The 23,232-nt window shown below is 41.8% G+C and overlaps 1 protein-coding gene across 8 annotated transcripts in view; it reads right to left on the bottom strand.

The window, feature by feature from the left end:
* FHOD3 (formin homology 2 domain containing 3) overlaps nucleotides 1-22,928 on the bottom strand; it is a 405,358-nt gene extending 382,430 nt beyond the window's left edge. For all 8 annotated transcript variants that reach the window (XM_074899444.1, XM_074899443.1, XM_074899442.1 and 5 more), the window contains exon 1: nucleotides 22,379-22,928. In XM_074899444.1, the coding sequence (XP_074755545.1) occupies nucleotides 22,379-22,543 (165 nt within the window). In that variant the 5' untranslated portion in view covers nucleotides 22,544-22,928. The remainder of the gene's footprint in view (nucleotides 1-22,378) is intronic.
* Nucleotides 22,929-23,232: the final 304 nt, after the last annotated feature.

Below are 23,232 nucleotides of genomic sequence, written 5' to 3' on the forward strand. Positions count from 1 at the left end.
TAGGATCACATCTGAACAATACTGAAACTGAAAACCACACTCTCCAACTCAGTTACAAGTAAAATATAAGTTTGTAAGGAAAGAATGAATGCAGCATTATCAGCCACATCTCAACATTATTCATTCCTTGCTCACACTCTGATCACCCTGTTTCAAAGGTCATAGAGAGAAAATAACTAGAAACAAATGGTTTTAGTAATAAACTCCTGATCTATTTTCCTTGGCAGCAGACAGACTTAAGATGGTATAAGGGAAGACTAGGTGATGCTATCAGAGAACAGAAAGACTGAGATGGTTTGGGAAAAAGCAAGAGTATCATGGCACTCAAGAACAAAAAAAAGTCAATTGTGTTCTTAGCCTTTTTAAGAACAAAGGAATAAAGAAATACAAAACTGTTTAAAAGTGAGCCCTAAATACAGTACATAATGGGCCAATAAAGCTTATAATTAAAGTTCGAAGCTTAGAGATCAAATGTAATTAAATAGTTCTAGGAATCAAAAGGCTAATTTCTTGTAATTAATTGCATATAAAACATGTATGTTTCAAGACATCAGCCATCCAATATCTATTATTTAAATTGGTCCATTAGGGTGGTAACTCAAATATCCCCCTAAACCATCTGGTATTAGCTACTGTAGATTGCAGCGATAGTTATCACTTTCTTCTACACACAAAAGAATCATAACGTGCCTGTACTTTGCTATAAGCATAAAATCTCACATAAACCAATCCACTTGGGGCCTTTGTTTTTGATGCTTGCTCCCAACATTTTTTAGAAGCATTTGAATGGCCAAAGTAAAACACAGAGGTTTTGATAGGTAACATGGGTCAAACCCACTAAGACTGAACATGGTTTTCTGCAGTACTTGATTAAACTTACAGAGGTCTAGCTTGTTGATTCCAAATGGATTTGCCTGTAGAAAAGATACTGTGAGGGTTCAGAAACACCTACAAGACCAAACACAGATGGCACTTTATGTATCTAAATGCCACCATCAGTCAAGTTGGCACTTGCCAACTTTAGAGCCAATACCCTTGTGTATGTACTCTAGTTCTCTGTTCAGCAGTTGCAACCACCTTCTTGTGGTTACTTTTAACATAGATCACTTTGACCTCATGACAAATGGTTGGGTTTCCTTGCAATGCAGCTGGACACCGAGATGTGAAAACATCCCTAGAGCTGCTGGTTGGAAGTGTCTGATGCTGACTTGCCACCAAAGCCAATGTATTATGGAAGAACAAACCCTTAGATATTTGAGAATTAGTGAGGAAGGGGAAGACCCTGTTTACATCTTTTGAAGATTAAGCTGTCAAAATTATTTTAGAGATGCTTAAGTGGACTGAGGGGTCTGACCCTTAGGAGTATGTTCTAAGGAGCTGCATAGATTGCATATAGCTCAACTCCCAAATTAACTGGTGTAACAGTTTTTACCATAGATAAGCCTTGACAACCATTTTGTTGAATTCAAGTGCTCCTTATAGCTGCCTGTAGCAAAATAATTTGGAATACCCTGTCACATACACTTCTCTCTTGAAACTGTATGGACTAATTGGTTAGGTATTTCCCAGAAGGTACATGACCACTAAAGTGTTGCACCTTACAAAACAAAGGACTTCCCGAGCCCGTGATGGAAGAGTGTTCTTTGGCAAAAAGAACCAAAAATGCAATAAACACAGTGATCTATGGTTTTCAGTTGAATTAGAATGTGGATGTGGTTTATGTAGGCAACGTAGCTGCATAGAGAGGAGACATCTTTAATACTAAAACTTGAAAAGAGTTTGAAGGTTTCCACAAGAAGAAGCATGCCCAATACTTGCAGTTTGAAACAAAGCTCGGAGCATATTTAAAGCAGTGCAGTCAGTCACACTTCCCACAGCAGAATCAACCCTAAGGTGGTTAACCCACAGTCAAAAAGCAAGCTTTTGACACATTCAGAAAGAACAAATGTTATCCCAAGCCTTAGATCAAAGCATTCGACAAGCTCATCCCTCGTCTCCAAACCTGGCCTTTTGGTACTTGCTGCATTCTCAAAACTCTGGAAACAAAAGTACATGCTTTCTTCAGAAACGAGAATTACTTATATACTACCTTATGCTAGAAAAAGCATTGTGTTAACTAGTAACAATGAATAATGCAGGTTTCACTTCTACAAAGTAGCTTTAATCTCATTAAAAACTATGTGGCTCAAATAAAATGTAAAACCTTCCTCAATAAAAACAGCATACATTTTGAGCAATTAGTAGGAAGGGGAGAGACAGTTATGTCTGTCGCTTTCTATATATTCCCTCTGTCATCATGATATTCTCTTCACGGACTTAAAAAAACCAGTAACACAGCCCTAAAACACAGAAGCAAGTAAACATCACATTCAAGAAAAAAAAAATAGCCATTACTTTCTCTCCAGTATTTATTTTACTATGAATTACAGCAAAAACTAACTTATTTTCAGTATGAGCTTAACCACTATTATACCACAAAAACATAACTGAGCTTTACCTCGGAGCTGTAGCTATTCATCCTTCCAGTTTCATTCACTACAGGCAAACGTCTCACATAGTTCACACACTCCAGCAAGAGCAAGCTACAATCAAAAACTGAAACACAAAGCTCTGTTTTATTCATGATACTTTTGTTTACCAATTAATTTGAAAGCAGTTCTTACAGTGGGAAGAGTAGCTTGGCTTGGTTCAGCTTCTGTCTTATACTACAGAGTAAAACAACAGAGGCAAAACCCTTATGTAAAAAAAAACAAAACAAAACAAAACAAAAACAAAAGCATAAAAACAATTGTGGTTTGCAAAGTATCAAGGTCCTTGGTGCCGTTCTAACCTCACAATGTATACTCCGGTGTAACTTTATCAGCTCCACAGGGATGATGTCATCTTCTCAAACAACGTGCCAGTGAAATAAGAAACAGGTCCCTTCAACATGCAAGTACCACCAAACCTTTTGTTTGGTTTTCAGGGCTCAAAGCCTCCCCTGTTGATAAACTAGCCCTGCTCTATTTTGGGGGGGGGGGGGAGGACTTGAGTATTTCAGACTCATTCAAAAGGCAGTCCACGAAAGAGGAAAGAGTTTTGACATTCTCTGCAGGCACTTTGCTGTTGTGGTTGGTTGGTGCATGGCCATGGCAACTCTGAGTGCCCTGGGCCATGCCTGTGGCCATGGAGACCCACACTTCTCCTGCCTGTAGACCCTCTGGCTGAGCTTTTACTTCCCAGAGGAAAAAAAAAAAAAAAAAAAAAAAAAAAAAGGCAAGAGGCAACATTGAAGCCCATCCTGGCTGTGGCCCAAAGAAAAAAACCCCAAACAAAACACAAGCCAACAACAAAGATCCACAGATAGGAAAACTGCTGACAACCTAAGCAGTAGGAAGTTTCTGATGATCCATAAGCCATTGTGAAGCCCAAATAAAAAGAAAACAGCAGCCTATGGTTGTTCAGCTTGGCCAGGCAAGGAAAAGCTGACTCAATCATCCTACACCAGGAGAGGAATGCACCTTTTTGTCATGCATGAAGAAGGTTCAAAGTAAGAAATTAAAAATACACTTTTCCCCTTCACAAGAAAAAAGATCAAAACCCAGTTTATCTAAGTGTATACTTCAGTGGAAAGAGCAACTATGCATATGAGAAGACATTTCTACTCTTTCTTCCTTTTTTCAAAGTGAAACTTTAATTTCTACAGCAGTGATATTTCAGGTTGGGTTGTGTCCTTTTTTTCTGAAGCATTTCATTGCTCCTCACTGGTACAGCAAACGTCCTGCTAGCTATCATGTTTAAATACATGCTTCAAACAGTTTTCAGGTTATTTGGGTTTAGACAGAGAACTAAGCCCAGATGTTTCACGAAGAAGGTTTTCCATCAGGAAATTTGTGGGCCTTTCAGATGTCTCAGATATCTAATAGTCCAAATTTATTCTTCCTACACAACAGCCATGAATATTTTATTTCTAGCAAGTTTCTTATAGGATTATTCTAAATGTATCCATAGGCTATAGGTGCAAACCACACCAGATGGATTTAGGATCATTTAATAGTGAGCAGCGATTAAGTCTTCCTAGTCCTTGCATCTTAGAAGGCAATAACTGCTGCCTCATTCTCCCCAGCCGCACAGCGACTAACTACCTTTGCTAGCACTGTATTGCAGCTATCAGCCATCTTCTCTCTCAAATTGTTTAGTGTTAAGGTGATCCAGTTAAGCTAACAGCAAGTGTTCCCAACATTCAGGCCAGAGGCCTCCTACTTCTAGGACCTGAGGAAAGGCTCACATACCCTTCTAAGAATAGAACACTACTTCTCTTTGCAGCTTTGCCTTTTGCTTATTTTAGACTTTTTTTTCTCCCCTCAGAGAGCAAGCAACAATAGAAATAAAAATTAATATCACACACTTTTTCTTAAATAGGAAATATGTCAGCTACCATCTTGAGCAGCACTATACAAGACTGGGTTCACAGGTTTATTTAACATACTCTTGCCCGATTATTCTGTCAGAAACATCTCCCACTCCTCATACACACACAGGCACGATTCCCAAAGAAGATACTGGGACTCCACATGGCCACCTATAGGGACTCTGCACACACTGATATCTCAAGATTGCCAAAAAATATATTGGGAAATACCAAACAGGAAAAGATGAAGGTCTTGATTTGTAGGGAGCAAACAAAGAAGTAAAGTGTTCTCCCTCACTGGAAGGAGAGTCAGGTCTCATCATAATCATGGCTATACACTGACGACTTATTCTCACAGTAAACCCAGCTCTTCCACAAACCTGCACACGCAGTTGTTTTCAGTACTTCCTGTGTCTCAGAACAACGTAGAAAGCTATGGCAATCTAGTTTACAAGGATTTGGTTAGAGTATGTAATTTTGTTTAACTCTGCAAGCAGTTTGTTCTTATCTCAATTAACTGTTTTCCCCAAAACATATTCGGATAAGGTAATCTATAACAGAATGATATCTGGTGGGTTTTTTAAAAATACTCTCATTGTAAGAAGCCATATCCTGAGACGCACTAGGAAAAAAATTAAACATCTTGATTTTGTGTTTATTGGGGCACGAAACACTTTTAATGCAAGAATCAAATCTATGCTATTTCTCTTTTACTCTCTTCTTTTCCAGTTAGAGATAATGTTTGCTTATAAGAAATTGCACTGATGTGTAACTGCAAGCCCTATGCAGCCATAGAAAACTTAATACAAACAATTCATTTGTCCTGACTGCCCTTCCAGAACTGTATGAAAATATTGAGTACTAGTGAATAAATAAAGTCCCTTCTTTAGAAACAATAAATAATTGGATTGTAAACAGCCTATGGTATAGATCCATAGATGATTTCTACTATACTTTGAAACTGTTATATAAGTGGTAACCTTGTCCTTACACTGGAGGGGAACCACGACACAAAGTTCAGTGTTGCATACAAAAGCCAGCCATGCTGTGAGTACATGACAGCAGAAATGCTGCAAGAGAAGCTTTGCTATTTAAGCTTATGTAGGATCTCTCAGCCCCAGCACTGGCTTCCCCATTAGCTTTGGCAATGCTGTTTTTCCTGTCCGTAGTAGGCCAGGGAAGCAAAAATCCTCCTACAGACAGTATTTGCAATCTTGGCCAGGACACCACAAGCACTGGATCCTAAATTGCAGGACTTTGCCTGGTCTCTGTCTGCCTCCCTCCTGCTACCCCTTTGCTACACTCAACCTAGGAAGATGGCCTGTGACCACAGGTCCCCCAAATGTCAGAAAAGTGGAAGTTAGTGGATCCTGGCACTGACGATTCCTGTCAAAAAAACCTTTCACATCTCCAGTCTCACCACAGGCTGCCTGAGCAGAGGCCGGAGCAGCAATCACCTCAACCTCTGTTAGATGATGATCAAAGTGTGAGAGAGAAACAATGTCAGGCTATAAAGGCACAGCTGGCCACTCTCTTCCAGAGAGCTGGTTGCAAAGGAAAGGAGACAGCCCACACCACAAGGATGTAAGGCCACATCAAGCTAAATAACACCTACATTTTTGTTTGGGTGGCTTTTAATTAATTTGAGTTTTAGCGGTTCCCAGTGACCTCCTGGAGAGGCGGTCAGAGGACAGCCTGTAGCACAGCCTGTGCAACCTCTGGCTCTGGGCTCCTCTGGAGAACTAAAGCATCAGTGGATTAAAGAATTAAGCCGTTAGGCATATGCAGTAACTGTTTTATTCCAACAGTCCTGAGATGGTCTAGATTACAAAGATATTTGTGCACCTTAATGGCCTGGGGGGGGGGGGGGGTGGGTGTCAGAGTCCTGCTAAGCAAAGGCAACTGTCCAAGAGAGGACGACAGAAACAGCTCTCAGTCACTTGGCTTAGTTAACCCTGGAGAGCAAACTGAAGCCAGGGCCACATTACAGTAAGGCATATAAGAGCACCTCAGAATATAAATGAAAATAAAACAGGTCAGGGCCTGAACCAGATGTCCCTGCTTCCCTCCTACTACAGCCCTGGCTGGCATTCAGCATCAAGTGACACAAGTCAAACTTGAGTACAGGGGTAGATATAGCACAAAACATTCAAGAGATTCTTTTCCCCAGTCATAGACCCTTTTCATATGCTACAATCATCTTCCAAAGAGTGGAATCAAGTAATTCAGCTTTTTCCATTCCTGAAGAGTCAGCTCTGATAGCTAAACAACATCATGGTAATAAGTTGACCCTCCTTTGGCTGGAAAAGACACAGTGGTTGCCGAAACCTCAACAGGATGCCAAGAGAAAGCAATCTATATTCATTACTGTCTATAGTTAAATTTGTGCTGAGAGTACTTTTGGTTTATAAACCACTCTGCTGAGTTAACCTTAAACATGTCAAGCTTCACACAGATCTATAATCTTCAGTAACATTTCATTTACTTCCAAACCTACAACAATATAAAAAAAATGAAACAAATTCCACGGAAAGCTTATAGGAGTTGCTGGATGACTGTTTTACAAGCCCAAATGATAGCTGGTGACAAAACAGCCATTTCGGTACCAAGTAGGGTGTATTTTTTTTTTCGGGAAGGAGAAAAGACAAACTATCAAGTTCAACAGACAAGTACAAACTGGAAGTTGTTTAGTCTTATATTATGAAGACAATAATTTGACAGTGTGATCAAAGCACATTAACAAAGGGGTAACAGAAAATAGAAGTAAATAATCATGAGAAAAATCAGGATAAAGAATGTATATCAGCTGTGCTCAAAAGGCACTAAGTGTCCATGCAGTAATCAAATATCTACAATATGTTTGAAAGAAGTGCCTTGGGTTTGGATAATAAAACAATTACTATAACTTACACAAGGATAGTGTTACCACAAAAACTTACTGCATCAGCTGTTGCCTCACTATAAAGAGCTCTTCAAAAAATAATGTTAAAGAGTCCAGCTGAGCTGCACATTGAGGCAGCTCATGGCCCACTAGTCCACTGCATCCACTTCAGATGAATCAAATTTCCAGTAAAAAAAGCCTCCTCTGATCCATATCTAGACAACCTTAAGGGTGATAGCTAAGCAGCTAGGAAAATGGCTTCCAAGTACCCATCATACATCACAGTGCTACCGAGACACACAGGAAGACACCAAAATTACTTAATTGCAAGGTATGGTATGGAGTCAAAGTATTAGCCTACACTGGGTCATAAAGAGCGTAGAGCAAATATGCTCACGTCTGATTACAGTCTGGTAAGTAAGACTAAAATTAACTAGAATATATTTGCATTGAGAGCACCTTACACATCAAGACAGCCTCTCACTGTGCTGACACTGATGAGACTGAGACCTAAGTATTTTTCCTCCAGACCAATAAAATAGATGGATACCAATCCATTTGTGAAATGAGTTGTGAAAGTTTTCTCAGTGTCGGGCTCAGGTATAACACGTATTTCAGGGAAGCTGGAAAGACATTATTTTCTGTTCCAAGCAAGAGATATACTTCTTTAACCTTATTTTCACTTAGAGAAGCTTGAAGAATCTGAAAACAGCAAAATAATTCCTCTGCCCCCAAATCATAGAATAACAGAGAAAGTACAAACCTATTTTCTCCTGGACAAGAACAAAACAAGGTGCCAATAAAAGCTTACTCATCAGCTTAGTACTTCATTTTGCTTTGTATGGCTTTAGGAGACTATCCTAAGGGCACAATATAACACCCAAAGGAGAACTGCATAAACAAAACGTTAACTCTAAAACCTGCCAGCAGCAACACTGGTATTTAAACTTCACGCCAATTTTGCCATTAGGAGACATTCCGCTGAAGAACTTCTCCTGGAATCCCAGGCGCTGCTCTCCTCTGCCCACCCACCTGCTCCTGCACCCAAAGAGCTGACAGCCCACGCTCCAAAACCTTTTTTGTTTCCGGGACAAAGGAATGGCTATTGTCCAAGAGTTAATACAGGAAAAAGAATATTTATTTTGTATTCTCCACTCTGCCACAAATGTACATGTGCATCCAAAGGCACAGTAGGCTCTCTTTGTAGTACAAGGGTTTTTTTCCTTTTGCACTAGTGTAGTAGCTCTACCAGTTGTATATATCTGCATATAAGGTTTCAAAACTTTAACTCTCCTCAACTTCAAACAGCAGCTCTTCACTCAGTGACCTCAAAAAGTTAGAAGTCAGATTTATGCTACCCAGTGCAAGCATCTCTGCAACCAACAGTACATGTTTCCCAACTGTAACTTAAGGAATATGGGCATGAGTACACAAGGCTTTCAATATTAGGTGGTAATACACAGCTTAAATGTAATTTCATTACTAGGTTGTTTTTTGGGTTTTTTTTTAGCAGGTTACTGCAACACCCTTTCCATAGACAGCCCTCCAGCAATTGCTTCTGAGAATGAAGAAATTATAATATCACTGTTTCCATGTTTTAAATAAGCATATTTCTTGAAAAACTTCAACCTCTTTCCAGGCTAGTTTTCTTCCACTGTTACCTACAGTAGAAGAAAGGAACAGGCCCTGGTTACTTGAGACAGTTCCTTCCATGCACATCACCATGGTTTCATCCACCAATAGTAATCAAGTAGTTACCACCGATGTCCAAGATCTGTCTCCTTGAGGAGGCTGACTCAGTGACCTGCAAACCACCACCACTTGTAAACTGAGCTTGAGCTTCCTGCTACAATGCAGGCTGCAATACTGAAAAACAGCAAGGGGAAGTGTAGGAAGAATGAGAGATGTCACAAACATTGCTTTGCTACACAGGCCTTTGAAATTGCCAAAACACCTCGATGTGTTTGTATAAACATTCTGTGCCTGGTGATTTGCACTCACCTTCCTTCTCCATAACAAAAATAAACTAAACACAGTAATTAGCTTCAGTAGCACCTGATTAAGTAAATAGGTTTTTCCGTTTCCATTAGTAGCTCATAAAGATGGACACTAATATGAGCACCACTCAGGTCACCGCCCAGTAGTGACAGCTTTACAATCAAGCCAAAGTAAATTTTACTGCAACAGCAAATATGGGAGTCAAATTCCCTGGTAGGACGTATACAAGGTTACACAAGTATGGTATTGCAGGCTATGGTAAGAACACTCATGACAAATCACTCATATAGTTCCCCAAGCAGCTAATTATAATTTCTCCCAAGAAATCTTATCAATATTTAACAAAGATACCTGAAAATAAACAGGGGTTTCAGTTTGCTAGAACAGATTCTCCTGCAAAACGTTTTGACATAACACCTATTGACAAAGTTACAACTGACAAAGTACAGACTACAAGAGATACTAAATTTGGCTAACAACATGCTTGCAATTGTATTCCTGTTTCGGGGCCAGGAAAACTTTCTAGACCTTCCTGCTTTTTTTCTTCTCCTGTACCATCACCCCAACTGCATCAGTCTTTGGTTCTCTTAGGAATGTGCCTTCAGAAATAACTCAAACCGTAGAAATTATTAGTAGCCACACATAACATAGCATGAGATCACTCACTTTATTTTAAATTGTCAAACAGTCAGCCTGTTAGAAAGCAACATGCAGATCTGACTTCAACTTCTGTATTAACCTCCCATGACTCACCTACAGAACACTCTTCAGTCTTGACTGCCTTAGAACTAGACAAATAACCAACATGAGAAAACAGAGAGAGGTTATAGTATTGCTTTGATAGCATCTACATATACACACAATCATTTGAGAAAGTAATCTTTTTACAGTAATTGTTTGTAGTTTATTTTCCCTTTCTTGATTTTAACATCTAAACACAGAGACTGAGTACTTGGCAGTCTGCATCCAATACCAGTTCCTTCAGAAAAATTCACTGAGGAAAGAGTTTTTTCATTTGAATATTTCTTCAAAACTATGAATTGGTTCTTAATTAGCTCTGAGATTTAGATTATTGTTTTTATATCAAGAAATCTAATTTGGTGGATGAAGAACCCGAGAGCGTAATTTTAACCAACCTCTCTTGAAACTTCTTAAAATAACACTAGCTAATGACTACTCATGAGATAGCAAGATACTCTCCCCTTGTCAGCTGCATCTATCTTTCTGAAATATTTGCTGGAATATCAGTGACAAACCATAACAACACAAAGGAAGTAAATATAGCTCAACTTACAAACTTACACTTCATCAAAAAATACTTCTAATCTCCTCTTTGTCGCTCAAATCACACCTAGCCGTAATGACTTCCAAATGCTATGGGCTGTTGTTACCAGTGGCTTTCCCACAGAAGCAACATCAATCTACAGAATGGTCTTAAAGCAAGAGTATTCTTTCAGTAGCCTACCAGAACTATCAAAGAATTTAATGCAGTAGGTCACTTATCTGAGGTGCAACCACACTAGCCAACTTCATCAAACAAAAGAAAATACCTTGTTCAAGATAAAATCCTAGAAGTCTCTGGACAGCATTCTGCCTGTTGCCTTTGTCAACTTTTAATTATGTCATGTTACCACAAGCTGCCAGAATGCAACTGATAGCGTACAGCATGTCTGAATAAAGTCTGAATAAAGTCTAATTTTAGCCTGCAATTCAATCAGCACTCTTACAACAGCTAGGATTAAAGCCCAAGACAGCCATGTTTCTATATACAGGCCAATGAAATTACATGTTGAAACATGTTGAGAGAATGTGATGGTAAACTGGAGTCAACGCCGAGTGGAACGGTGCTAGACAGACAGTTGATCTGTGCTAGCGGATGTCTTTACTGGCAGAGTGTACACTTGCATCTCGCCCATCTTGATTACTAATCCACAAACGAAAATATTAAAACAAATGACAGTTTTACTTCCATTCCCTTCAATATGATTTAGCACTTATGAAAGACAGACAACATTGTGGCAACCCTGAAAATCAATATCCTTTTACCTTCATTGGCAGCTGTTCAGCTGACTTCACTTTGGCAACACTAGAGCAGTCCACTTCAGTCCTGCCCTGAAAATACTGCCAATGGGGAGTCAACTCAGTCTGCACCCTGTGTGCTCCTGAACTTCTGTGCTAAGGTAGCAGTACCAGGATCTATTCTGAAACAGCATTTGCAACGATGCTTTTAAATACCTGTCTTTTGTAACACTGAAAAAAATATTTTAAAGGTTCTTTTCTTCGGGTCAAGAAGTTTTTATACATTCAAGTGTTAACTCAATGAAAAACGTTAAGCTTTCACCATCTTTTTAACCTTCAGGAGTCACATCTTCAGGCTTTTCTCCTGAAACTATACAAACTTTTTTTAAAAAAATGAAAAAGCCTAATCTTGCTGTGTAGCAGACAGCTTCAGACTGAGGAGCTATAGGACCTAATGTTTTGAAACTATCAAAATAAAAGTGAAACCACAATGCAATGACATATTCTCTAGGATATAGCTAAATGATCTATCCAACAGTAATGACTCATACATTTTAATTAGAGCTGAATACTAATCAATGATGTGAGGAAGAGTAAGGCTGTGTTTCATTACCAGTTTCCCAGGACCATGAATCATTTTTGATACAGCGTCTGAAAACTACCCTAAACAGTATTCTCTTCATCTTTGTACAGATGAAAATTAGGAGAGATTTCCTTCAGACCCCCTGACAAGAGAGAAAGACAGACTACAAGGAACATGTACATGTTCTGAAGACTTTCAAACTCTACACAAATATAAGTTAAGGCACATCTAATTAGCAGAGAAAGAATATCTGCATCTTGAGATCATTCTCTCCATCGTCACAAGTTTCCACATTTCAAACTTACTACAGGTGATTCTTTCTCCAAAGGTCACTTTTTTGAGTGCTGATCACTTCTCTTCAGCAAGCAAAATTAAACCAGCAGAAAAACTGAACTCTGAGAATCTGAACAGTAAGTTCAGAAATTCAAAGACATGGGCATGCCCTAGGCTTAGCATTAGTTTATATTCATAACTGTGGTGGCTTTTTTTCATCCACATTACAAAACCAAGGGAAAAAAGTGCATTGAGAAGACAAGAAACGTAAAAGCTTAATTTAAGTATCATCTAAACTGAGAAACACAGCCTGAGTCTCAGAAACTATAGTCCTTTACCTTCTAGGAGATCAGGATTTTCTTCAACTACTTCACCCACAACATTCAGCTTCATCAGAAAAATGGCTCATTTTCCTTCGTAAACCAAAATTCAGTCTAGAAGCAGCTTCTTAACTACAGTAATATACACATAAGGCATAAGACTGAGTAAAACCACCACACAGTAGCTGAAACAAGTTAACTGCAGACAAGTTAACTTTTTAATTAGGCTAAAAAAAAGCAACAACTGAACTCAGCATCTAAGCAAGAACGTATTACCATCTACAAAACAAATACAAAAAAAAAATCTAAATGCATTACTTCAAATAATTTTAGCTCACTTCTGCTCAAAAATGTAGAAAGGGGATGGACATAAGCAAACATAATGAGCAGTATTACAATATAAAATGAAGGCTGCATAAGACAGGAAGAGAATGCTTGGGTCACAGAAAAGAAACAGTGCATACTAAATCCAGAAGAGTTGCACTTCCTTCTGCCTTGTACAGTCACAAGACAAAATATCTCATGTATTATAATCAAACCAGAACAAAAAATTCACAGTAAAATGAGAGTCCTTCAACAGTGACCAGCAATGATCATTGCAATACATTAATCATTTAGAATACTAGCACAGGTTTAATCAGTCACATCTGTCTGAAATAAAATACCATGTTTTACTTATACTCTGCTTTTCCACTTGTGAATAAAGCCTGCCTACCTTACTTGTGGCCACTGGAGAATTACAGGCCTTCTGCATTTATAAGAAAAGCTTGACTCAACTGGTTGCATGATGGAGTACTTGAAAGAAAGAATGATGAAAACAAGGAAGAAATGTGTAGAGACTGAAAAGCACAAATAATGTAATTTGCCCTAGCAGTACCTTTTCTTCCTCAGGCACAGAGTTTTCCAAGAGAACATCCATTTTCAAGTCACCTTACAGCTTCCTATAAATACACCTAAAGGAGGTGGATGAAATATGTCTCACAAGGGAAACTTTTGAAATTCAGAAGGCACTAGCCTCAGGACCAACACACTTTAATAACCAGACACAGGTATGTCTACAGCTCACCTCATTTCCTTAGCACACACCACCATCAGGCTTCTCAGTCTCTGCACTTTTTTGGAAATGATCAAGTTGTTTTGGTTTTGCTTTTTTTAAAAAAAGACACACACCAAAACACAAATAAAATCCCACAAATTCACTAAATTTTGATAGGCAATAGCATCTCCTCACTGCCTGTGAGACAGGGCAGCACAAACCTCACAGTTTCAAGAATCTTCACTTTCTTCCAATGGTCAGAGGAAATAGCACCATTTTCTTTCCACCCTTTGTTGTTTATTCCCTCCTCTTCTCCAGCTGCTCATGGCCTTTAATTGCTCAGGCCCTGAAGCACTGCTACACCTGTCAGGTCCATAGAACAAAGCTCAACAGGTATCCTTAATTCTCAATCTGGCAAATCTGGGAGGGTCTCTCCCACCAGAGACACTAAGACCTCCCATAAAGAGGGCAGAGGACTCCAGATATTTTGCAAGCCAACTCCCTCAGAATGCTACAGATGAACAGGGAACAAAAAAAAAAGCAACCCTTTGTGCATGAAGCCAAAGGTCACACTCCAGGGACAGCTGCTGGAGTATGGTAATAAACAGAGAATAGATATGTAGCTCTTTTGATTTCTCCACTTCCTATAAAATGCCAAGTGTTTCCCAGTACTACAAGTCTATTTATGTCTACCCCACAGCTAGAACAGGGTCATCACTGGTGCTTTGGAGAAAATTCAGAACTTCTGTTCCACCCTGACAAAAAACAGGCACAAGTCCCCATTTGGTATTTCACTAGCACATATGAGATTGCTGTTGGTGTCCTGATTGAACACCCTGCTATTATGCTCTCTCTTTGAAAACCTTGCTGTAAAATAGCCTTGTAGTAATGAAGAAAGAAAACAGACAGCACATGGTTTTTCAACTAGCCTTACCCTTGCATGAGCAAAATATCTGGCACAGCTGTAAGAGCTACAGCTGCCTCCTTTGCCAGCTCCCAAATCGTGCCAGGTGGTTCACAAAAAACATGCTGAGCAGCCCCACCAGAGAAGGGCCAGGAACTTCATCTTCTCCTTGCTGAGAACAGAGCCATCAGAAAAAGCTAGTCACAAAATCCCCAGGCAGCTCACCAGCAGCTGCAGCAGCTACTTCACCTCTGAAGCTGTTACATGTGGCTGCAATAATATATTTACAATTCTAAAGAAAACACTTATTTTCTCAGTTTCACTTAGAAAGGATGAAGGGCTCATTAGTAAATCTGAGACAACTAGCTTCAAAGAACAGCACTGAGATGTCTTGTATTTACATTTTTGAATCATTATCAACGTCACTTACAATTATTCTTTTAACTGGCATAGTCTGTAGTTCCTAAAAGCAGAAGATAGTGCAGAAACCAGGGTAAAGGCATAAACTTTCTCTCCTTCCTAAAGAAATATAAGCTACCTGTAAGTGCATTTTATTCCAATATAATCATGTGCTATGTACAAGAGGAAAATTGTATTGCTTTATCTGTATCAATAGAGTTAAAGCAATACAATTGGTTCACCAACACAAAACACCAGATATAGATTATTTTTGTCGCTAATGACCATAACGTTTCAAACCATATACACCCCTTCACTACTTCATGTCATCACATGTACCAAACTTGACTTTGTATTACAACTTGTTTATTTATGCAGGTTTTTTCTCATCTTCCCAACACCAAGAGTTTAACTATTAGTAAACATAAGTCAATGCTGTCCAAGTCTCATTTTTCAAGTATATATGCTTTGGCTTAAAAAACACTCTAGAACTATGATTAAAAGGAGGTGAAGATGCTTTTCCAGTCACCCCCACTCCTTGCTATTCAGCCTACTGAGCCCTACCATCTAAAATTATGATCAATGTGACCAGAAAGTTAACAATAATGCATTGCCCTTGTTTAGCAACAGTGACTAAGCATCCAGGATCAAAATTAGGAATTTTCCAGGACAGTGTAATATAAATAAATATCCTATTCACAATATGGATAGAAGGTTGGTTTAGAAGTTGACTACTAAAGCCAAGTAGTCATATTGAAAGTAAAGGAAAAGGTCTAACTCTTTATCTTTTTTTTTTCTTCTTTTTTTTTTTTTTTTTCCCAAGCATTCTTAAAATGCTGGGAATGACAGAATTACTTCTTTTGAAGTGTTTGGAATTGGAAACTGCAATGCATTTTTTTAATATATATGTGTTAAGCTGATGACAGGTGGAAAGTGAACTTTCAAGTCTCACTCACCTATACTTCAATAGTTTCATATGCCAGATGGTTGCAGATGTTTCTAGGTAGCTGGGCCTACTAGAGAGCTCACTGCTACTTTTGTCCCAACTTGTTCTTCTGCTAAAAATATGTAACAACATTCCTTGCTGTCTTATTAATAACCATAATACAATATAAAGTTAATATTAATATAATGCAATCCAGGTGGTGTGGAAAGTGATGACAGAGGTGTAGTAGCTGGCACTCTTTCCTCTGAGCCAGTAATGAAGTAATATCTTAGCACACGGGTACAGCCTACTGAAGTACTGTTTACCAAAGAAGGTGTACAGCTCCAGCCCAGACCACTTGGGGTTACTGAAAAATACATGACACTTTTTGAAAGAGTAGAGGTACCAACCTGTCCTGGCTGAATTCCAGGCAGAGAAGTGGACTGTAAAACCAAGTAGCATTGCCATAGGTGATAATGTGATGGATGGGTGACTTACAGCCCAACTGCCTTGTATGCAGCTGCACAAGTATTATATTAGTCATCCTCACAACCCAGTAAGTGAGATCAGACAGAAAACGGACTCTCATTTAGACCATAATTACTGGTGAGGTAGGACAGCTGTGCAAGCACTGGAAAGAGAAAACTCCTCTCCAAAATTTTTAGAACTTTATTCTTATTTGAGACAAAACAGGAAGAAGAGGAGATTGCAACATGCCAGGTCCGCCGTCCTTCTCTGACCACTCTTCCACCACCACAGCTATGGACTGAAGTCATCTGAATCTCTTGCTAACTGAAGCTATTAGTAATCTTCATACAACAGTTCTGGAAGAACTTGGAAAGGGAGGTATCTACAACTGCTTTTGAAAGAAAAAAAAAAAAAATTGAAACTGCAAGAACAAGACTTGAGGCATGATAACAGCAAGGTCTAACTTCTTCCTATTCAGCTCTTTTGATTACAAACCACCAATAAACATGTAGTGATAGAAGTTTCCAGAGACTGCATCTGACCAATCTGTGATTTCAAAATTTAGCAGTACCCTGAGAACTACCAGCATGCTCGCTCTCATCATTCTTGACACTGAGCAATACAAAGACTCTTAAATTATGAGTAGCCGAACTGAGAGACCTGCACAAGAGAAGTGTCATATTCAGGAATTAGATCTCTGGGACAGGTCCACTCCCCTGCTTTTACAATCAACAACTGAACTGAACTATAACTTGTCAAAAGAACCTTGCAAGAACTTCAGAGACCTCTTATGTTATACTGCCGGAGATAAAACCCAGCATTTGGCAGTTACTTTGTATCTGTTGCATGGGTATCTCTGCTCCTTTGAAGGCCCACACTGCAGAAGACAACAAGCTGCTGGAGACCCGGCAAGTTTTCACAGTTGTGCTTTTGGGTGGGTGTTTATACTTCCCCACAAGAGTGTGTTTCACACAAGACTCCCATGCAGTTTGTGCTTTTAAGTCAGAAGACAGAGCTGGATCCTATCCCCTCTGTCCTCATAGTGAATTTTCCCTTGAAAATTCAAACACACACAACCACTACAGGGTCAGTCTCTTGAAGCACAGGATTTTGTCAGCTCCAGAAATACTTGTCTAGATCCAGAACACTTGAGAAACCTGTTGGAAATAACTGTTGTGTTAAATGCCATCTTCTGTCAAAGGATGAGAAAGGGCTGGTATCCACCTGCCTCAGGGAGAATACAGGAGACCTAGGCATCTTGTCAGCCCTCAACCAAAACAGTCCCCAGTCCCCAGCAGTGACAGTTGCAGAAGATACCACCCAGTCTCCCCTGCCTGTGGGTTCATTTTCCCTGGGATAATGATATTATTCCAGTTTCCATCTTCTATTCTTCAACTCCCATGAAGAGTACAACTACTAACCCAAAAATGACCTCTTCAGAGAATGGCTGCTCTATCTACCACTACCTCCAGCAGGATCAGGATCCAAAGCATACTCTCTTCTGCTTCAGCCCAGCTTTTCTTAATGCCACTGTGCTTCAAGGAAACCCAGGGAAAAGGAGCCAGCTGGTAGGTTTTCTGCTCTCAGAAAACCTAAGGCTGATGCCAGGATATAGCCTGGCACTGAATTCAATGCCAGAGATCAACTCCATGCCAGGACACCACCTGGTGGAACAGCCGCTGGTATCACACCATGCCCCAAAGTTAGCCCTGGCTTTAATCTAAAGCTAAATCACAGCAGCTGAAGATGGAAATCTGGATGGTTTCTTTATGAATGAAACTCCAGAATCCCTGTAGTGCTCACTGGATTATTTGCTTATACCACCGTTTTTTGAATGACACTGTTCCTAATCACAAATTCTTGGAAGAGATTTAAACACAGAAGTTGCCCCCACTTTTCTCAGAGGAGGTCAAAACAACTATCGTTATAGCATTATATCTCCCCTTTCCACCATGACCACCAGTACACCATATACACCATGAGATCGTTTGATTTTCCATTATTACACAAAATCTTTCCATTTCATTTTCTTCATAAATTAGACAATGTGTTTTCCTATATTATTATAAACATGTATTTCTTACAGAGCTGCCCCAACACTGAATAGTGTGGTGGGATGTGAAAACAGAATATGGCAACATACTTAGCATGCTGCAATTATGTGAATAAATTATAATGAAGAAGATCTCTAAAAAAAGTACACCACTTGACATCGGCCATATATATATCCACTCTCCTGAACAACCCTGTGTCAGCAAGTCAGAAGTATCAAGTGACTCAAAGCAATTCAAAACCAACAAACCCAAAGTACCAAATTAGATTCAAAGCCCATTATTGGCACTGGGCCTGAGCCACAAATTTAGATCCAGTTCTGAATTTTCCCAAGGTTCACAGAAATGTGCAAAGGGACATCTGAATTCAGAGTTCAGACTAGATCCAGTTCCCATTCATATAATGGACAGTAAGAGACACCTAAAATCCTCAGAAACAAAACAGTAAAAGCCAAATCCAAGATGGCACCTTGGGCAACCAAATCAAAGTAAGCAACCCAAAAAAGCTCTGCAGCGTGGCTTAGTTACTCGGCAAGAATTTGTAGATATGGCTAAAAACACCGTAACAGCATTTGTGGTACTTCATTGCGTCAGCAGCTAAGATGGTGTGTCACGATCTAGTACCAGAGCACCCTGAAACCACGGGGGATACCCAAGGCAAGCATTCCTGACAGCACGGCCGGGCCCCGTGGGGTTCAGTTCAGCAAACGAGCACTGGGCACGTCTGCTGCACACACAGGGCAGGACTGAGCGCAACCCAGGGCACAGCAAACTGCTTCATCCAGAGACACGGCTGTGAGGAAAACTGTGTGCACAGAAAGAATCAGGGGAAAAGGGTGAGGAGGTTACAATTAGGCACTGAATTCCAAGCAAAGGATGGACGGCAGACACCTTTCTTCTCAGTTTTTCGTATGGACTGGTTTCGGTGCTCCGCCTCAACCAGCGACTTGATGCTTTCAGGGCGGTAAAGCCCATCCTTGCCAGTGTTCATGGAACTCAGCCACCTAACTTCACTGTGCTCCTCCACAAGGATCTCCAAACATTGCCACTCAGAAGACACTTTATAGATCAAGACTTGCATCCAGACTCAGGTATAATTGTAGGTTTAAATAGAAAAAGTATTAAAACCAACATGTGAAATCAGGAGTTGTGCTTCCAAAGAACTGGGCTAAAGAAATGCTGCCCTTTGGAATCAAACTATAACATCTGTCAGTTACAAAAACAGCTACTAATGACATATAGAATTTTGACAGAATGTCAAAGAAATTTTCATTTGAGTTTTAAATAGTTTTATTAATTCATATAAATTAATTATAAATTCATATTATTTCACTTACAATGACTTACAACAAGTTACTTTATTAACTACAGAAATACCATTGTCCCTAAAAATTCCCACTCAGCCATGGTGAAATCTGACACCCACTGAAGCAAGCTGGATTCCTGCTACTGACTTCACTCTCTCAAGGACATCCCACAGCAGTACATCATCTACAAGTAAATGTACAAACACGCAGTGATTTGAAGGCAGCAAGTTGGCACCTCAGTTTAGATAATAAGTGAATATTCATCCAAGTCAAAAGATAACTTAAAAACTGATGAAAGAAAACTAGTATTGATCAAAGTCACTGGCAAAAAGGCCAACAGTTTGTAAGATTTCAGGAATGATTTAGATGTCAGCGTTACTATGTATTTGAACTATAAACTCCTAAACTTGTTCCAAGATATTTTGCTCTAGTCACCATCAAGCTACTAAATAGACCACCAGCTCACTAATTTTCAAAGTAATTAATCAATCAAGCCCCAAATGTGTCAATGTGAACTGACACCTGAATTTAAACCTGTGCTCTGCTTTGACAACTGCATTCCTCCAAGATCAGAGCACTTGTCCTGATCTTTGGGAGAAATGGAGCAAAATCCTTCTCAGTCAACTAAAGTGGTGATCTTCTGGAGACCACCTGAATATCATCTTGAGGAAAAGCAGCAGAAAGAGTATCGCCACCTCCAAAAAAGAAAATGGAAAGCCTGTCCTTAAAAAGCAACACAGATCAGTTGGTTCTACAAAATCACATGCACAACAATGTAAGGCCAAACACAGAAAGGTCACACTAACTGCTAGTGCTCACAAAGAACTAAGCTTTCAGTAGCACTGGTAAAGGTAAACAAATCAAATGAACCCTTTTTTTTTCCCCTTACTTCTTTGCAGAAGCTAAGAGGAGACCAAGAGACATAATTAAGGCACTCTAAAGCAGGCCCTGGTTCTGCAAACACAGAGGTAACTCTAACCATGTAAGCAGATTTCAGTAAGCCTGCCCACATCATTACAACAGCAGAAACAAAATGTTTGCAAGAGTCAAAACCTCAGATTAACCAGTCACAGGGTCAGGACTTTCCTTTAGCAGCTATCTCCCAACCGCCAGGTTTACAGCACCTCTACACACTTAGGCCATCTTTCACCCAAAATCTGTGAGTCCCATTTCCAAACATTAATTAAACTTGAGAAACACACAGCATGCTGAAACACAGGCCAGGCATTAAACCCATAGAAGTGGCCATGGATTTTGGGTGGCTCCTAAGACACTAAACCAGGGTAGGGCAAGGGGGGAGGGGTAGTGTGTGTATGTTGGTTAGTGTAGGGTTATAAAGAAAATGCCAGGACAGTATTCAAAACAAAGTAAAAGCAAAACACAACACAGTGGAACACTCTAGAAAATCAGGTTGCGTTAACTGTAAATCCAGATTTTAAACTATCTTTTTATTTACTTCATGAGGTGTCGGAATCTGTCCTGCCCTTCTTTTAATTAGCTCTGACTCCAAAAAAAGCCTCCTTTGAAAACAATGGGACCAGTCTCTGAATCGGGGAGGACTGAGCACATGAAAACAGAATTGACCCAGCGCACCAAGAGCTTCCAAAGGTTTTGTGCGTTAGGCAGAGCTCTGTTCGCTGGATGCTGTATCCTTGGCAACTATTATGCGAGAAACCGTTCCACAAATGCAAAACTTCTGTCTGCTCCAAGAGCTTTTCTCTGAAATACTTTTATGGGGTTTTGGATATCCTTAAATCTAAGGGCACACACAGCTCTTTGTCATCTTCCTGCAAGCTCCCAAGAGCAAGACATAATACAACAAGTGATGTTAAGAGAGTATTTTCCTCCCACTTCATCAGAGAGCAAATAAAAGTTTTATAACTTTGTTTTCTTCTGGGAAGAAAAAAGAAGTGGGGAATTTTTCTTTGGTGTACTCTGCAGAATTAATGTGCAAACACAAGATAATAATGAAAGGACATTATTATGATGTCAACCAATAGCACTGCTTTGAAAACTGAAAATTCAAGGATCATGCCTGACTTCAAGGGCAGAACTACAGATGCCAGCATACGTATTAGAAGAAGTATGCAAGAAGAGATAGGTAAGATCTGACAAGGGCCGTGGCAGTAACAACATGCTGCAGTTCTTTAAGAGGGACTGGTAGCACTGATTGTTTCAAGGGCAGCAGACACACTGCTATTTTTACCAAAGCCCTGGCTGTAACTCCCTAGCTCATTAAACCTCACCACAGCAAAGCTCGGATCCTGCCGACGCGACCGTGTTCCTCACAGCTCGGCTGCCGCTAAACACCACGTTATTCCCCAATATCCCCAGATATTCGGACATCACTAGCGAGGGGCAGGGACGCAGCGCTCGATACCCAACTAGGGCTTTGCTTTGGTGGTGTTGTGGGTTTTTTTTCCTCCTGAGGAAAACGTACAGCAGCTACACCTAAAGCAGAGGCAGTAGCTGCCCGTGAAGACGTTTGGGAACACGCAAGAGCAACTGGGGAGCAACGCGGGAGCAACAGGGGAGCCCCCCTCCCCCCTCCCCGGGCCTCTCTCCAGGACCGGAGGAAATATTTATAGTGCCAGGGCTAGGGATAGCGCCGGCGGGGCACGGGAGCCGGTGGCATACGGGAGCCCCTCGGCCGGGCGCCATCCCCGCGCAGCCCCGCGGGGCGCGGAGCCCGGGCTGCCGCCCCGCAGTGTCCAGGGGCCGCCCGCCGCCTTTCGGCCTGTCCTTCCCGCTGCCGGGCTCCCGCGGGGCGGCCGCTGCCCTTCGCCCGGTGCCCCCCGCCCCCACCTTCCCCGTCCCCCGGTACCTTCTGCGGGGCGCGGAGGAGGCGGTGCACCCCGGCCAGCTGGGTGGCGAGAGGGATGTCCTCCCGGAAGGTGTACAGCGGCGGCCGGGTGGGCTCGGGGAAGTTGGTGCTGTTGAAGGGGTCGGTGTCATCCAGCAGCTGCACCCGGCAGACCAGCGTGGCCATGGCGCATCCATCCACCGCCGCGGCCGGGCGCGGGCGGCGGAGCGGGCACCCCCCAGGCACCGACACGGAGGCGCTGCGTGCGTGCCCGCCGCCAGCTGGCAGCGGCACTGCCCTCCCTCCCGGCCGCGGCACTCACTCCCCTCCCGGCCGCAGCCCCCCCGGCGCAGCCTGGCCGGCCGGCAGCCTCCCGGCTCCCCGAGCGAGCGCCGGCCGCCTCACAGCCGCCGCGCCTCGGGGAGGCGGCCCATGGCCCCTTCCCCGCCGGGATCCACGAATGCGGCCGCGCTTCAGGCCGAGAAGGGAGGAGGAGGCGGCGCCGGAGCCGCGGGGCGCGGATAGAACAGCAGCGGCAGCAGCAGCTCCCCCATTCCCGGCCGCTGCGCGCCGAGCGGGCAGCGGGACTGCCGCCACCGGCACAGGCAGCCCAGCAGCGGAGGACGGCCAGCGACCCCCCGCGGCCACCGGCGGCGGCGGCGCCGCCCTCACGGGCACCCAGGCGGCCGCCTCCTCCCCTCCGGCCTGGGGAGACCTCCCCGCGCCGGGCGGGCGGGAGGGAGGGAGGGAGGGAGAGGCCGCCCGGGATCCCCCGCCTCCGCTGGACCCTCCCGCCTCCCCTCTCAGGGCCGAGGCACCTTTGCCTCAGGGCGAAATAACGGTTCCGACCCGGGCCCCTCTGGGGGCAGCGGTGA

Source organism: Athene noctua, chromosome 2, assembly GCF_965140245.1.
Source record: "Athene noctua chromosome 2, bAthNoc1.hap1.1, whole genome shotgun sequence".
In the NCBI taxonomy this organism is placed as follows: domain Eukaryota; kingdom Metazoa; phylum Chordata; class Aves; order Strigiformes; family Strigidae; genus Athene; species Athene noctua.